This window comes from Daucus carota, chromosome 2 (genome assembly GCF_001625215.2).
Source record: "Daucus carota subsp. sativus chromosome 2, DH1 v3.0, whole genome shotgun sequence".
NCBI classification, from domain to species: domain Eukaryota; kingdom Viridiplantae; phylum Streptophyta; class Magnoliopsida; order Apiales; family Apiaceae; genus Daucus; species Daucus carota.
Window position 1 is genome coordinate 37,640,625 of NC_030382.2, and position 17,930 is coordinate 37,658,554.

At 32.6% G+C, this 17,930-nt stretch overlaps 2 protein-coding genes across 3 annotated transcripts; both read right to left on the reverse strand.

Moving 5' to 3' along the window:
* Nucleotides 1–3,672: 3,672 nt before the first annotated feature.
* Nucleotides 3,673–5,444, reverse strand: LOC108208253 (transcription factor RAX2). Its single transcript, XM_017378773.2, has 3 exons — nucleotides 5,161–5,444; nucleotides 4,939–5,068; nucleotides 3,673–4,607 (listed from the first exon to the last, which is right to left on the reverse strand). Exons 1-3 carry the CDS (start codon nucleotides 5,294–5,296, stop codon nucleotides 3,956–3,958), a joined length of 918 nt encoding a protein of 305 aa, XP_017234262.1. The 5' UTR covers nucleotides 5,297–5,444; the 3' UTR covers nucleotides 3,673–3,955.
* Nucleotides 5,445–12,556: 7,112 nt separating this feature from the next.
* On the reverse strand, nucleotides 12,557–17,573 carry LOC108206638 (uncharacterized). 2 transcript variants are annotated; one of them, XM_017377006.2, is made up of 10 exons: nucleotides 17,465–17,573; nucleotides 17,345–17,371; nucleotides 16,530–16,596; nucleotides 15,986–16,051; nucleotides 15,216–15,309; nucleotides 14,963–15,079; nucleotides 14,615–14,715; nucleotides 13,720–13,794; nucleotides 13,548–13,640; nucleotides 12,557–13,223 (listed from the first exon to the last, which is right to left on the reverse strand). In XM_017377006.2, exons 2-10 carry the CDS (start codon nucleotides 17,356–17,358, stop codon nucleotides 12,921–12,923), a joined length of 930 nt encoding a protein of 309 aa, XP_017232495.1. In that variant the 5' UTR covers nucleotides 17,359–17,371; nucleotides 17,465–17,573; the 3' UTR covers nucleotides 12,557–12,920. The 2 variants fall into 2 exon arrangements, with proteins under 2 accessions (XP_017232495.1, XP_063943436.1); XM_064087366.1 differs by having other exon boundaries at nucleotides 12,789–13,223; nucleotides 14,615–14,706; nucleotides 17,345–17,484.
* Between the last annotated feature and the right edge of the window lie 357 nt (nucleotides 17,574–17,930).

Here is a 17,930-nt window from a genome sequence, read left to right on the forward strand (position 1 = left end):
CTACCGCCAACGTTTTGCATGACTTTCACATATATTTCGATTGTCATGCACTCCAACGTCAATTCAGTTGAAACTGTCAAGTTATAGCAGTAACCGCGAGAAATTTCATAATTATTGCCGTCAACATCTGGGATCGTGTTCCTGCTAATTGCTCAGCATTCAGAATATAAAATTAAAAATTCAAAAAATTTAAGCGAAAATATTGAACGTAATTTAGTTTAGATTATTGCTTATAAATAAAAAATTATTTATATGTAAAAGATAATTTTTAATTTATATATAAGTCCTACTTTCATTTGATTAAATGATTAAAAGTGATAGATTTTATTTTTATAAATAAACCTTTTATAATAAAACAAGTCGGAAGCCATTTTGTATACAGTGTGTAGTAGGAGTGATCGCGGTTCGGTTTGGTTCTGGTTGGAGGTGGAACCGGAACCAAACCATATATTAGCGGTTTTTCAAAATTTCAAACCAACCCGTGACCCGTAAACCAATTAACCCGGACCAAGCGGTGCGGTTTTTAATGGTTCGGTTAAGCGGATTGATCGGTTTATGACTAAGGCTTATAATCAAAGATGAGGATTCATGAATAATACTAGAAAATAGAGGATCATTTTTGTTTCCATTTACATAATTTCACATAGTTAAATTAAAATACAAATTTTAGTCTAATAAAATGCATAAAGTTGAATTGAAGTCGTGGATTACTGAATTGATATGACTTGTAGTTAGGTATTGATAAGGTAAGCAACTAAACAACAACCCAGCAAGTATAAACTAAAAAAAATAATATATTTATATAAAATTAATATTTTGTATATATATAATATTAAATATTTATATTATATAAATATATATATATATATATATATATATATATATATATATATATAAATATGCGGTTCGGTTTTTTAACGGGTTGGTTTAATATAAAACCGAAACCAACCCACAAACCACGGTTTTTTAAAATAGTCGAACCTAAACCGTAAACCTCATTTCGGTTTCGGTTTGGATCGGATTAATATCGGATTGATTTATGCGGATTTTACGGTTTAAACCAGACCCGTGATCACCCCTAGTGTGTAGTAAAGACATTTTGTTTGATAATCTAATTTTCTGTATATTTTATTGTTTTTATGTCTATATATAGTGTCAAACAGGAAGAACAATGCAAATTTTCTTCCATGCACTATTGGAATCAATATTGGCCAAGCCAGGACAATTCTTGCTTACCTAAGCCATTAATGCATAACATCGGTCAACTCTTTTTGGCACCAACAAATTTTAAAGTAAAACACTTACGCAGACATCCATGGTGGCTAAACGAAGCTTCCAAGAGATTCCCAGTTCACAATATACAGTAAATTTTAAAGTTAATCAAGCTTTGTAATACTCCCTCGGTCCCAATATATCTGTCTCTTTATGGTCAAATTGACCAAACTTTGACAAGTAATTAGTAATTATTCTTACATGATTTTGAAAATTGAAAAAATACATTTGAAAGTAGAATAGATGTAGAATCTAGTAATATATTTTCATAATTTTTTTTAATTATTTTAAATATGTAAATTTCAGTCAAAATTTGGTTAATTTAAAACACGGCCAATTTTAAATTGGGATGGAGGGACTATTATTTTATTCTAAATTTAAAATATGAAAATGTATAAATATCGATTTCTACAGTTTAACCGAAATATATTAAAATCGCCCTTGACTTTCCGCCGGCACAGTGTATTTCACACATACACAATGATTGTGCAAGTTAACAACAATGGTCAATCCCTGGACCATACAGATCTGTATTATAATGCACAATTAGCTAGCTGTCCGTGATAGACGTTCGATTCAAAATCTTGTGAAGCACTTTTCACCTAAGAATTAAAATATGGATGATCTGCATGGATGTAAACAAGTTGAGACTTGAGCTAGTATAAACTAATTAATTATAAAAGGAGATATGATTTTACAATAATTGTTTGTGAAGAAAACTGAGATTATGATTAATCATGCATGTCTTTAATAATGCCAGTGCCACCCACATCCACATCCAATCCAAAACTGCTGTCACTATCTTGTGATTATAATAAGGGATTTTCTATGGTGTGCCCAAGGGCACACACTAGTCCCTAACTCCAATAAGAATAACTCCTTTTGATTGATGGGTGAATAATAAATGTGAATGGCCCCCCTGCATTCACATCAACTCCACCAATCAAATTAACTCATTTTTATAGAATTTAGTGTTTATTGTGTGCCCTTGGGCACACATTAGAAAGACCGTTATAATAATACACGACTTCCATCTTAGACATTTTTGATGGTGAAAGATTCGCGAGGCAAAACTTAAATATTTGCACCCGATAAGTTGATAACACACATAATGTAATTTTCTATCAGTCTATCATCTTCTACGGGGATCAAATTCAAATATCATCGTGTGAGTTGATGTTCTCAAATATCATTTTATAATTTAAAACGTGCTAGATAATGGGAGATTTTTTTTCATCTTTCACTTCTTAATTTTAGACCGTATGACGTGTTAAAGACCTAAACGCTATTTATTATATTGTGTTATTTACAATTTTTTAGACTTAAACGCAATACAAAACAAGATTTTCTTTCAAAATAAAAATATTATATTAGACATTACTTGTTGTATGCCAGAACTTTTTCTTAATCTCTCCGGTTTCAATTTAGACAGAATTCGTCAACATATTATTAGCAACTGCAGTGATAAACAAAGAACTGTGTCTTTCTTTGTTCCTTGTAACAACATTAGTCAACATATAGGAGCTTGCATTTACATGCACAATTGACATTACTAAAAGTTAATTGACATTACCAAATTCAATTATTTAACCTGTGCTGTTTGTTTAGTCCACCTCCATGTACTCGGATGAGTTTCACTATTTTCTAATACATAAACCTTTTCCTCCACCATTATATCAACTTTTTACGTAGTATAGATAAGACTCAGATGAGATTCACGTAGAATAAGTATGTTTATGTTCTGTGACACATTTACATAATAATAGGATTAATGAACAAGTAATTATATCGAATACATTTCAGTTATTCAAGTTTCTTCAAATGAGAAGAATTGAGTTGATATACAACACTACAAGAAAATCCTTTAATCCCAACGGAATTTTTCGTTGGTAAACACGAAATTCTGTTGCTAAAACGAAGTGCCAACAAAATTATCAACAGAAAAAACTATTACTAATATAAATTAGTAATAAGAATTATAATCAATTAAATGAGTTAAGGAAGAATACTCCTTATATAAATTAGAGTGCCACCTATCTAATAGCATTGTACTTGCCAAGGTATTATAATAGACCAAACTATTGTACCTAAATGTCACTTTTACTTGAACCTATACAAGCAAAATAACATGATACATGTTGCAAGCACAAGCAGAAGAACAGAAACACACACATGTGAGTGTGAGCGTGCCTCATCTAGTCTGTTCATCCATACTCCTATATATCTGGAACAGGAGCAACCTTACTAAACAGTGTCTAGTTATAAAACTAGCTAGGTATATATTGTATATGTCCATGCTTACAGTCTACTTCTTTAGCATTCATCATGTGAATTTCTTTAGAGTCCTTGAATCTTTTATAAATGGATAATAACCGTACACAAAACAAAAACAACATGAAATGGCACAAAAAGAAAAGCACTTTTCCATGTACTGTCAAATAAGAAGCAAGTTTCTCCCCTTTGATTCAGTCTGCAATTAAGTCAGAAAATACACAAAACCCCATAAAGAAACCACTACTAAATTCTAACACAGTCTTATAAATTTAGTAATATAAGTACTTAATAAATTTCAGTGAGTCCTTTACTGCTGTTTCAGGGCACCACACCATACCTCTTATGTCCCTTCAAATCTTTCTCATCTTACTATCAGTCAGTAGTACCTCTTCCCTTCCTGCCCTAGCTTCTAGTAGCTAGGGTAGTACATTTCTTCTCTCCCATAATTTCTCTTGCCTCCATCATCCAACCCTAAGTAGCTTGTGTTCATTATATTGTTGCTAATCACTGGCTTAATCTCCTCAAGATTATCATAACACTGCATTACTGGAGAATTAGTGTTGCAGACACCACCCATGAGGCCATAATCCAGCTGCATCACAGAGCTGAAAGTGTTGTTTGATGAGGATGAGTAGGTCTGTGGCTGCCTGGTGACCATATTATGGTCCTGAGTGATCTGACTCATGAAACTTCCTCCTGATGATCCAGAACTCAGTGCTTGATGATGAGAAGTGAGTCCGAAACTGCGGCTTTCGGTCATGAGTGGGTTATAGTGACCAAGGGACTGATGATGAGAAGTGTTGATGGGGAGTGTTTGAGGAATTCCAGGGAGAGATAATGTGTCCATATTATTCATGAACAATGAGAAGTTTGGTTGAGAATTATACTGGTTTCGAAATTGAGGAGCTTCGAAAAACTGTGAAGGAGGGTTTAAATAATTCATGTTGATGTGGTTAAGATTTGTGACAGCAGCCATGTATTTTTTCTTGAGCTTAGTGTTCCAGTAGTTCTTGATATCATTGTCAGTCCTGCCTGGAAGATGAGCTGCTATAACTGACCATCTACAGAAGAAAAAAAAAAGTAAAAAAAGAAGAAAGATTGTGATTTACTTTGTATAATGATATAGGACAGCTATTAGTTGTAGTTGTTGGTATATTAAATTACATAAGATTAAATCTTAGTTAGCTAGCATGCATGCAGTAGTCCTATAATTGTAATAATTAAGAACCTTAGAAAAACCACAAAAACAAACAAAATAATCATGTAGTGGACTTAACATCTCACAAAACTTCCTTTTTCTTTGACTTGCCTTCATTGTTTCCAACTCTTCTTATTAGTTAGTTCACAAAATAATAGAGATAGATATGATCTGTATGAAGAAGAGAGACTAACTTAGTTCTGATTTGATCATACAATCTGCAAATAATTCTATCTTCTTCTTCAGAGAAGTCCCCATGCTTGATGTTTGGCCTTAAATAATTGAGCCATCTTAGTCTGCAGCTCTTTCCACATCTCCTCAGACCTGATCCATAACAGAGAGGCTATGAATTCCATGTGACAGAAAGAAAGAAAATGCAAACCAATATAACAAGTATAATTGATATGCTTACTAACCAGCTTTTTGGGGAAGAGCAATCCAATTGCCACCAGTTCCATATTTCTCTATGAAATCTTTAAGCTTTGCATCTTCTTCAGGTGACCAAGGCCCTTTCTTCACGTTGGCTTTGTCACAACAAGGAGTCCTCCCCATCTCTCTCTCTCTCTCTCTCTCTCTCTCTTTCTCGATCTCTCTCTCAAGGTGTTTAATGTATAGGCTTGGTTTACTTTGTATATGGACTTTGTCCTTTGCTTTATCAATGGACTTTGTGGTTGAGAGACTAAACAACACTCGGGCACATACACACAAAACTTACTCTTGTTATTATATGCTTAAAGTGGTGTGGATTATTTTAATACAAAATGTATTTTAAAGTCAAAAGGAAAGGCCTGTTTGATCAGTTTCTTAGCTAAAACTAGCTAGGTGATATATGTGTACCGCGTAGTGTGTTTATATATAGAAGTCTCCCTATCACACACATAAACCCTATATTTCACCTTCCCTCGTCTTATTCTTCCGATCCAAGAATCCAAAGTCTTGTAATAATAATGAGATCTTCAAACACAAAATAAAACTAAACGAAGAATTATCATTACAAAATTTAGATAGTGCATATATATTTACGATAAAATCTTTATTACACTAATGAGCAACATTGGAGATTTGTCAAACACTGACGAGTGAGACGACTTCGAAATTGTTCGCAAATAATCAACTAATGACACAGTTTAACCCCATTAATAATGTTCCACTCAACTAATAAATATAAATTTTAACTCAAAAGTCAATATAATATCTAATAGAATCTGTATATAATTTCCGAATATTTGTATAGTAATTTAAACATAAAGCGATCATAATATTATACTAAGAAAATTAAGATATATAATTGGCCGGTTTTAATTAACAACCACCATCTAGTTATGCTAAGTGCCAGCCCCGAGTAAAAGCAGAGTGTTAAAATTTTGTACTAATACAAGTCCAAGACCTGTGTAAAATGCTTGAACTAATTGGTTCTTTACTGTACAAAACTACAAATGTACAATGGACTCTCATTCGAGTGTGAGCGTGGGAATGATGATTATGCCAATTCAATTTCCAAAGCAATACATATGATTTTAAAATTTCCTAAAATTGAGTGATCAGGTGTTTAGATTGACTAATCAAAGCTAGTACTCCCTCCGTCCCAGCAGGAAGCTTACGTTCACTGTTTGCACGCATTTTGAGGCTCTTATAAAGTATAGTTCAATAACGTTTTTTTTAATTATTTTTTTTTTGAATAAAAGTTTAAACGTCAAACTTTTTTTCAGGATTTTTTTAAAAAAAACACACATTATAGAACTATATTTTATAAGAGTCTCAAAATGCGTGCCGAAAAGTAACGTAAAGAACCTAGTGGGACGGAGGGAGTACTTTTTTCTGAATTGTCATGATGTTTTCGGTGTATGCACCAATGCACCATGCATAATACTATGTGGGTGTTTGGCAACGGCTTAAAAGCCAGCTTCTGGGTTTATAAGTTAGAAGCACTTATTTCGTACCGTTTGTGTAAAAAGTCAAGAAGCACTTATAAGAAGTTAGGAATGCTAGCTTTTGTTTCAGGGCTTCTACTTATTTACCAAACACGTTAATCACTTATAAGTCGTAACTTGCTTCTAACTTCTACTCCACTTATTTATTTTAAGCAAGAAGTACTTATTTTAAGCTCACCCAAACGGCCCCTATGAGTGCTCAACAAATGCTTGTTCCGAACGTTTTCCCATATAGTAATATTCTTGAAATATAATTTTATATATGTCAATTTAATTCATTATTTTTATTAAGGATACATAGCAAAACAATATACTCAACAGTATTATATTTTTAAGATGACTAATTTTTTCAGAAAATATATATAAAAAAGACGGAGAGTATTCTTTTAATATTTTTAAAGTGGTAGCTTGGAACTACAACAAGAAGAAATTTCAGACACACGACCGAAGTGCATAAGCTCTTGTAGAAGGTTTATTTGAGTCCATTACCAGGAACCACAAACTATTTCCAGAGGAATTTAAGGAAGAAACTAGGGTTAATAACACATGGATTAAAGTTACTCCTTTCAAATCACATGTCCGTTTGGATACTCGAGGCACCACAACTCTGGGCATTGTCGTTAACGGTGTTGGTTTCATCGCAGATACTTATTTTACAAAAATAATAAGTTTAAATTATTTGAAAAAAATGTTTTCCAAAATAAGGATTTTTTTAATGAGGATTTACTCTACATTACAAATATTATTGTTGTAAGATAAGAAATGTCAAATATCTTCACAAGATATTCATTAAAAAAGTATAGATATGTATATATATATCTTTTTATGAAATAAGTACCCAAATTGTCATAATATGAGTGGCAAACTGCAGGCAACATTTATCACCCAGTTTTACTCCATAAAAATAAATTACCTTTAAAATTCCACCACATGTACTCATAGTCTCATATATAAACTGTCACAAATGACTAAATTTTTTTATGACTCATTAACTACTATTTATTTTGATTATTTTTTCCAAAATCTTTGTTTTTCATATTGTAAAAGCACACCGAAATTATACCAAACAGTCCTGTGTTATATGTACATAGATATTTGCATAGTGCAATGCATTTGCAAAGTCTCATCTATTTTGTCCCTTTCTGCTTCACCAGGGAATCTTTGTTTGAAAAACACGACAAGAAAACTTTCTCTATCATAAATTTAAAAGAGTCATGGTTAATCTACTAAAAGATTTTAATGATCATGAAATTATTAATTAATTAATATATCCTTCATTTAGCAAAACAACAAACATATTACTACTCCCTCCGTCCCATTTTAATTGACACTTATTCCTTTTTGGGACGTCCCAAAAAGAATGAATCTATTAAACTTAATATTTTTGAACACTACTTTTTACTATTACACCCACTACTTTCTTCCACTATCTCTATTCTATAATAATATAAACACTATTACACCCACTACTTTCCTCCACTATCTCAAATCTATTATTAAAATTTTGATGGGTCCCATCACTTTATCAACTTTTCAACCTTTTTACTATCTTTTTCTTAATCTCCGTGAAAGTCAAAGCAGTTCAATCTTTTCGGGACGGAGGGAGTAATATATACAGAAATGAGATAGATAAGTATCAACATCGTTTCCTTTACTTAGCGGCAGCAGTTGAAGCAGTCTTGTTTTTTTTTCCAATAAACCAGAGTTTGCGTTCCTTAAATCATACTGTATCAGTATCTAATACTCCCTCCGTCCCACCAGGTTCTTTACGTTACTTTTTGGCACGCATTTTAATGCTCCTATAAAGTATACTTACATTATATATTTATTTTTAAAAAAAATCCCCAAAAAAAGTTTGACGTTTAAACTTTAATTCAAAAAAAGAAAAAATTAAAAATATGTAATAGAATTATACTTTACGAGAGCCTCAAAATGCGTGCAAACAGTGCACGTAAGCATCCTGATGGGACGGAGGGAGTACAAGCTTAATAAAAGCAGGAGGGATCTCAGACCATTCTCCTCCGTCTAACATAGAATAAGCAGTGTTTGCTAATTCATGCGCCACGCTATTCGTAAACCTATACACAAATCTAACTAGCATAGGATTTATGTGCTTGAAGCAGTTTTGTTAATTAAAGATGATCGGAAAATTTGAGTGAAGTAAACGGTCAGCCGGAAAATAGCATGAGAGGTTCTCTATAAATTATTAATTTTAAATGTATAAATATATATAATATTAAAAATGTAATAACTACCCCCTCTGTCCCTAAATACTTTTCCTGTTTCTCTTTTTCACGTTTGCCAACACACACTTTTGATCATTAATATCTTTAATTTTATATTAGTATTAAATATAAAATTTTCACTGTATTAAAATACTCGTAAATACGAAACCAACAAGATCACTCATGACTATATTTAGTCTTATAGATTAGACGTAAATTAGTCATTTGTCTCCTGTTATGAACAGTCCCGACATATCAAACGAGAAAAGCTTTTTGGGACGGAGGGAGTATAATATATACTCCCTCCGTCCCAGTGAATTGTATACAGTTTCCTTTTTGGAAGTCCCATCAATTGTATACATATGTTAAATAGTAAATTTTTATAATATAAAATACTATTACACCCACTACTTTCTTCCTCTATCTTCATTTTATAATAATAAAAACATTATTACACCCACTACTTTCCTCCACTATCTCAAATGTATACAAATGATTGGGACGGAGGGAGTACTCCCCATTAACCAACTCCGATACATGCCAGCAATTCTCTTATACGAGGGCTGGTTGGATGGAAGTAACAATAAAAGTTGTTCAAAGCAAGTGTCCAATCAAACGAAATAATCCCTAAAATTCTTCTCAAGACTGCTTGTCAACACAGCTTTATGTTTGTCATACAGCATGAGTAATATTTAATGGGAGGAAATAAAAAGAGAAGCTTTTGCGTGCGAAAGAAAGAAAGAAGCAGGTCCGTACGCCCCTACCCGCATGTGTGCGTTTGACATGAACAATTCAATTGTATTCAGTTTTATTAATCTCTTTTTTACCCACTCCCACTGCCTCCTCTTTTTCCACCCAAATTCATCTTTTCAAATGCTCAACACCTGTCGACATTTAGTTTATAATAATCCGGAACTCAGTTGCTAAGTGTAGATAGGTCATCACGTAACAAACTTGGAACATCAGTCTTTCTCATTTGTATCTCTGTAAAAGTCCTAAATTTTGACATTTATTATTAAGCCAATGGGTAATGTTGTAATAGAGAGTACAGTTAGATTTCTAATAGTTTGACATTTTCACTTTCAGCTTGTGGGCCTCTTTGGATCTGCTTAAAAAAAGGAACTTCTTATTTAAAAAAAGAGTGGAGTGGAAGTGAGAAATAAGTTAGGATTTATAAGTTATAAAAGTGTTTGAAAAAATAAGCAGAAATCTTATAAAAAAAGCTAGCATTTTTATCTTTTTATAAATGTTTCCAACTTCTTTACATAAACAGGTTAAAAACAGTAGAATCTGACTTCTCATTAAAAAAAGCTTTTATTTGTTAGCCAAACATGACGATAATGGTCCGAAACTTTGACATCAGAACCACCCTCGGTTTTTATGCATCTTTGAAAATGCGGATCCGTTCAGTCTAAGCAATTATCTTGTTTAATAAATAGTTTGTGTGATGAGTAATGTTAGGAGTCAAATTTTTGAAAGAGGCATATAGTTAGAATATAAACAGGTCCAGAATCGGTTACCCAAGTATGTTTTTGGATACCTCCCAAAACATTTTATACTAGTGAAAATATCAAGCTGTCTAATATTCTTGCTATTTGCCCATTCCAAAATTGACTTGGGATAACTCCTAACAATCTCCCCCTTCACACATCGGGCTTGATACTTGTCGATTACTACCTCCTGGTGTGTGATCTGTCTCCCTTTAAGTCCATACTAAAAGTTTGTCTGATTATCTGGCTCCCTCTAGTCAATACAGAAGGCACATCTTTAAGCCCATCCTGGGATGACCCATTTACCTCTTCCTAAACCTTTTGAAGCCCATGTGAAATTGTTATGAACTATCACAATCTGGCGCTGATATGAATTGTTAGACCTGTTAAGTGAGACATAACTGCACAATAGTATGTTATTGTCCGATTTAAGTCAAGCCCCCATGAATTTGTTCTTGGCTACTTTTACTACTAAAGACACTTGTGTGCTCTAGTTCCACTTGTGGTAGCTAAATAAGTCTCACTTCACAATAGTAGGATATTGTCCATTTTAAAATTATCATTTTGTACACATAATTTTGTTTTTGAACACGTTCCAAAAGATCTCATACTAGTAAAAATATATGATTGTTTATGTTATAAGCAATCTGCCCCTCTACAGCTGAATCTTACTATTGAAGACACTTGTCTGCTCTAGTTCCACTTGTGCTAGCTAAACAAGTCTCACTTCACAATAGTAAGATATTGTTCATTTTAAAATTATTATTTTATACACATAATTTTGTTATTGAACACGTTCCAAAAGATCTCATACTAGTAAAAATATTTGATTGTTTATGTTATAAGCAATCTGCCCCTCTACAGTTGAATCTTACTATTGAAGACCTTTGTCTGCTCTAGTTCCACTTGTGCTAGCTAAACAAGTCTCACTTCACAATAGTAAGATATTGTTCATTTTAAAATTATTATTTTATACACATAATTTTGTTATTGAACACGTTCCCAAAGATCTCATACTAGTAAAAATATTTGATTGTTTATGTTATAAGCAATCTGCCCCTCTACAGCTGAATCTTACTATTGAAGACCCTTGTCTGCTCTAGTTCCACTTGTGCTAATTAAACAAGTCTCACTTCACAATAGTAAGATATTGTCCATTTTAAAATTATCATTTTGTACACATAATTTTGATTTTGAACACGTTCCAAAAGATCTCATACTAATAAAAGTATTTTTTTTTCTTGTCATATACTAGTAAAAGTATTTGATTGTTTATGTTATAAGCAATCTACCCCTCTACAACTGAATTTGAACAACTTCTAATAAATAATAAGGCACAACAGATAATGACATATTAATAGAGTTGAAATAAAACTTTTAGCAAGATGGGAGAAAATATGAAAATAAATTTAAGTATAAAATATTTAAATTATTATATAAATATTTTTTTTATAAAATAAGAGTTGTTTAAATCTGTAAGCATTCCTTGCAGATTTACCACCACATCGATTGATTAGCAAACATACACAAAAATGGTTTTGTACGAATTCTGTTCACCGTTCGTAAAAACCAATTATAGACTTATAGTTCATTTTTATGTATATTTATCGGGATCTCAATATGTTATTAAACCAAAAGAGATACTATGTTTCTTCTGCAAGTGCAGCTAAAGATTCGGAGAGAAAAAAAAATGCTTGAGAACATTTTGCATCCTCTTTCCCAAATGTATCCAAGTAAAGGAATCAATAAAAAGTGGAATCTATTTACTTCAAACTTTTCCAAATGCTGGACAAATATTTTGGAGAATAAAAACAGAGCTGCTGCCAACTTTCTAGTTTTTTGTTTTTGCTCAATGAAATTATACAGTTACAGTTTAAACCAAGACTTCTTTCACTTTCCCTCCAAGAAAATCAGCCGATAACATTTTTGCAGAAGCAGAAATAAATTTTCTATGTCATTATTACAGTGGAGAAGCTCAGCACATATTTGAGCTCTGAAGCTTGCAAACTTGAAGGAAAATCATCCAGTAACAACTCAAATTTGAACTGTAAAGCAGAAATCAGTTTATTTTGATAACATGAAGCCTTTAATAAAAGTATTTTAGTTTGCACCAGTTTAGCTCCATCCATATCTTAATTCAGACTTGTTTTCATCTCAATATCAACATCAAACCAAAATCCTGAAATAATTAACCATATAAAACAATTCTCTGATAGTCTTGTACAAATATGACAAACATGATTCTCATGATATATTGGAAGTTGGATAGTGTTTAATGAAGGATTATATTCAAGTCTCTTATAAAAACAGCTTCTGCGCCATACAACCAAAGTTATGGCAACAAGACCATTCAATTTATAGGAGCAACCATGGGAGACTAGTGATACAAACTGAACAAGCACTTGAAGCAGCCAAGGAGAAGATACTTTAGGCTGGTTACATGTTTTGTAGAACACATCTGGTTGCAGATTTGCTTAGCATCGATCACAAGTAGGTCCAACATTCAAGGGATATACCTGAACTGGTTAATTTATGGAATCTTTACATCTCGAAGAAGCCGAGCTGCCATGGACCCATATCTTCTTGCTTCCCATTCACTAAGCTGCCCACTCTGGAGACCTACAAGTAGATCACTTTTCACTCCATCCTTGTCATTATCCACTTCATGTACCCCACTGCTACCAACATCATCTTGATCCTTTTCTTGACTGCTTTCTCCATTTTCTATCTCCTCAACTTGCTGATCCATTTCTTGTATCGTCTTGCATCTCTCTGTCGGCTTTAAGCTCATAATGAAGAGTTGGATACTGGGATGCTGGTAATTGCTATCCATCTGTAAGGGATAATGTGGTAAATGAATTATATATAAGTACGCAACTAGGATTGTGCAAGATTGATAGCACTAAGAATGCTAAATTTGGCGCATGGATACCACTCAAGTAAAAAACAGGAACGTTGCAAATTTATAGTGACATGATTAAAGTGCACTGGAGAGAGTTTTGTAAGCCCCAGCAGGCTTTCTCAATTTCTATAACATATAATCACATTAAGTTCTGTATAATTCTGTTACAGCACCACATAGATACAGCTTTGAGTGGCATACTCTGCACTTACATATAACATGAATAAGTTCCTGTTATATTAAAAGAGTATATACCTTGGCTCTTGGAACAGTTTTCACTACAAAGTTCTTTTTCCACATTAGAAGCATTTGTTCGTGGACACTTGTAGAACGAACCTCATATCCAATCTACAAAAGTAGTCTAAACATTTAGAATTATTATTTAAGGTAGTGGATAAAGAGAGCTGCATTCACATATTATTAGTACCAAGATAGAAGTTTTCGGTCCTGAGAGAGCAAGAATTGTTTGCAGAAGCGGCTCCAAGAGATGCTCAGCGTAAACCTTGTCAACAAATAAAATTATTTATCAACTTGGATAGATAAAAACGTAAAACACACTCCAAAAAAAGTGATCTAAAAAAATATAGCAGAACTGTGCTATTTTTAACACCAACTTATTAGGTTTCAATGCAATTATGCAAGTCTATATAAAGAAAGCAGTCATGTTACTGTAGTTCATGAGAAAATCTAAGCCCACAATACAGACAAAAAAATAATAGTCAAGCAGAAAATAAGGTGAATTCATTTCAACTAGACGTCACAGTTTTATATGGTCATTAATAAGAAAAAGGATACGAGTCTAAAAGAAAGGATAAGAGTCTATATTGCGGACTAAAAAAAAAAATTTGAATGAGCTTACTTAACACAAACATATTATTTCCAAAAAACACATTCTTACAGAGTAATTTATATTCAAGAATAATATTTCAGATTACATCAAAAGAAGGTTATATACAACACTAGAAATGAATCCGGTACACCTTAGTTTTCTAAAAATATTCATTTATTTTTTCAAATCCACATGGACAAAATGCTGATGCTCTATTTGGGTAACTTCTTCAATGCTTATACACATCCTAAACAGTTGAGTAGAACAACTAATCACAAGTTATTTGTCCAGCTAAGGTATAAAGTAGTAATAATTTAGAAATAGACAACAAGTTACTTGTATATCAACTATGGTGCCATAAGACATTAAGACCCAATAAATATCTCTTAGTCGGCATAATTGATATATATGCATCATTATGATATGAATAATCCTAAATCCTTACAGGGTTAGATGCGCTTTAACAAACTATGTCCGGACTCAAGGAACTCACAACATCAGTGCCAATAATGAAGTCAAATGGTGGATCAATGGCCTTTATATGATCTTCATTTCCCCAGTCCAGCTCTGCAACGTTGATAGAACCTACAGGAACTACAGAATACATTTTTAGTAATTGTGACCACTGACCAGTGATGACACCACATATATTGATTAACTTTTTGAAACAAATCCCAGCATTATATTTGAAGTATGAATTACACAGCTACAGTAGACATAAAAGGAAGACCTAAAAAGTGAAATACTACAAAATCAGAAGCAGACTAATTTACAAAGTCAAGCATCAGATGAATACCGAAAACTAAAACTAGATGCCAGAAACATGCATGCTAATTGCTACCTGTATCTGGATTTTTTTGCATAATCCGGGAAGTGTTTCGCTCAACATTTCTCATCAGCAAGGGCAAGACCTCAGTTTGATCTGTAGAAATTACATCACATCCCAACAGTGACATGCCTGTGAAGGTAGATATAAGTCAGACTATGTACTATCCAATCCACTCAAGAAAACACAACTATGAAGTACAGTATACTACTATAATCACATCACTATAAATTCCACACTGAGATGAAATATCTTGAACAGAACTCACCAAATCCAGCTACTCCACAACCTGCTCCAAGTTCAACAACTCGTTTCCCTTTGAGCTTAGAAGGGCAAAACTTCCCCTTCCTGCAATTCTTCTCCTGTGCAACCATATTAGAAAAATCAAAATTCCAGCTAAGCCTTTTTTGAAGTATAACTTCAGCAGTATAATTTTCAGGTCACAATCAAAATGAAGAGTAGCAATTGCAAGATAATCACCTCCTAGGTCCCTACTACACATGAAAATCCAGAGTGGGCTAAACTAACAAAAAAACTGAATAGAAGATGAGAAGAAGAAAATTGAACTGAACTAGGTTGATGTGAAAAGAAGGGTATATTGCTGGTGTTTTCACTCACAACAGAACACCAATGGACCAACTGAGTGTATAAGATATCAGTCAGTACAAAATATACTAAACCTCAAATTTCAGGGTAGGCTGAGATATATGCTCGGCCCAATGTAGGCCTGCCACTGCTACTACATTACAAGGGTGAATTTGAGGAGGATACATAAGATCAGATTTGTGGTTAATAACCATAAAAATACAATTAAGATGGATATTTGGTGACTGTCTTTTATTTGTTTAAGATTCCACACATATAAAGAACAACATCTGTTTTGGGCAGAGACCATTATAACAAGAAGATAACAGATTCACCACTAATTCTTTACGACTATAAAAATACAAGAAAATTGAATAGCAACAGCTTAAATTTGATGATTTTTTAAGAAAAATTATTATCAGTGCAGATTATACTGAAGGTTTAGTATCTTACCAGATATTTGACCAATACCATTGATGCATCCCAAACAGTAGTTCCAAGATGTTTGGAATTTGGATCCTAAAAGAGTTTAACCAGCCATTAAAAACAAGTGGAACACAACACTGTACTTCATACATGTGAAATCAAGCAAAAGCAAAGATTCTGAAAAAAACGACAGTTCACTGTACAAACTTAAATAATATATATAGTTGTATGACAGTAAGAAGTTATATGCTTTTATCTTTGCCATCTAGATGACTCTAGAATATAAAGATGTTAAATCAATGTGTGCAAATTTTAAAATACGCATAGTAACCTGTACTTGTTAGTTCAACTAGCATTTTATTGTGTGGACAGTGGAAGTTGCTCTCAATAGATATATTATTATTTCCTTTCAATACAATATTTATTTTGTATTTTTTTACAAAATTAGGCAAGTAGACATCATAGAGCTAATACTTTCTGGCAAAATATTGGCAAGAATCAGAGCTGAAACTAGTATGCCATGAATGCCTTGGTGAATAAATGTTCAAAGAATGACCAAAGACCTACATACCTGTGAAAAATGCAGCTGATGCCCCAACACATCCAATATAATAGCTGAAGTATGAGGAGAATTTAACCTGAAATGAACAAAATAGATTCACAAGTAATCAACCAATGTCTAATAGACGATCCAGTTCACTACTTACTATAACAAATATAATTAAGCCCTTCTATTCCTGTTGGATTAATTGTTTCCAAATTATACAAATGATCATTTCACTCGTTAGTTTGTTTCCGGCATGCTAGAACGGTTTCTGACCAGAGGCACTAATCAGAGCAACATGACCCCGACTGAAGTTATATTTTTGTATCCTCTAAGACATAAACTAAACGTTCTGGTAAGGTACTTTGTTTCTTAGCACATCCCAAGTCCAAGTACATCAAAATGACCTCCTAAATTATTGGCTTTTCAAGGAAAGTGTTTCATTGTAAATATTAAATCAACACTAATACATAGAATTTCCATAAAAAAATTAACAGGTTACATAAATTAAAGAACTTTATAGCAACATATCACCTTTATCATCTTATTCTCACATCTTTAAGAGTTCTAAAGAAGATTAATCAATAACTTAAGATGTTACTAGAGCTCTAAAAATATCACTTTTATCACTATAAATTTCTTAATCGATTCCATTCTTTTCGTTGCACATTGTATAACTTTAATGTAGGAGTTGTAAACAAGGTAAAGACCCAACTCAATATAACAGCATGATATTAATAAAAATCTTTCTTTTATCAAAATTTGAAAAGCTCATAACACCAAACAACAAAAGTACAATTCAAGAACAAAAATAAAAGCCTCAGATTTATGTAGAAGCATACCTGTCAGCTTCCATTGATGAACTCTAACTGCACAATGCAGAAATAAAAATTAACACACAGATATGTATAAAATGCAAGTTTTCTTGCAGAATTTAATAATCAGACATGTTATGGGAATACCCTTTTCGTTAAAATCCCAGAATTTGATGATTTCAAGGGTCAGAAGCTCTGTGTGAGAGTGTATAAACCCTAGCCTTTTAGAACCCGTGCAGTTTCAACCCACCCGTGTGACCAAATAATTGTAGGAAATTAGAGCTTTGATTAAAATAATAATCTAATTTTGATGTTTCGCGGTTAATTAATTAAAACAATGATCTTGACTTAAAAATTTGTTTTGAAGAGTTTTTCTAATTAAAAATCTGATATGTTTCTATTTAATATTAAAAAGCTAAATAAAAGAGGTATTTAATAAATAATTTTATACACGACAATTGTTTCAACCCGCTAATTAAAATGAGAACCTTCAAATTAAGTTTTCGATTTATAGATGATTAGTGTTTTTCTAATAATTAGGTTTGTAATGGGATTAGGGGTTTTGAGCCAAGTGGGAAGCAAGGGAACTTGTATTTTAGTGGATGTAATATAC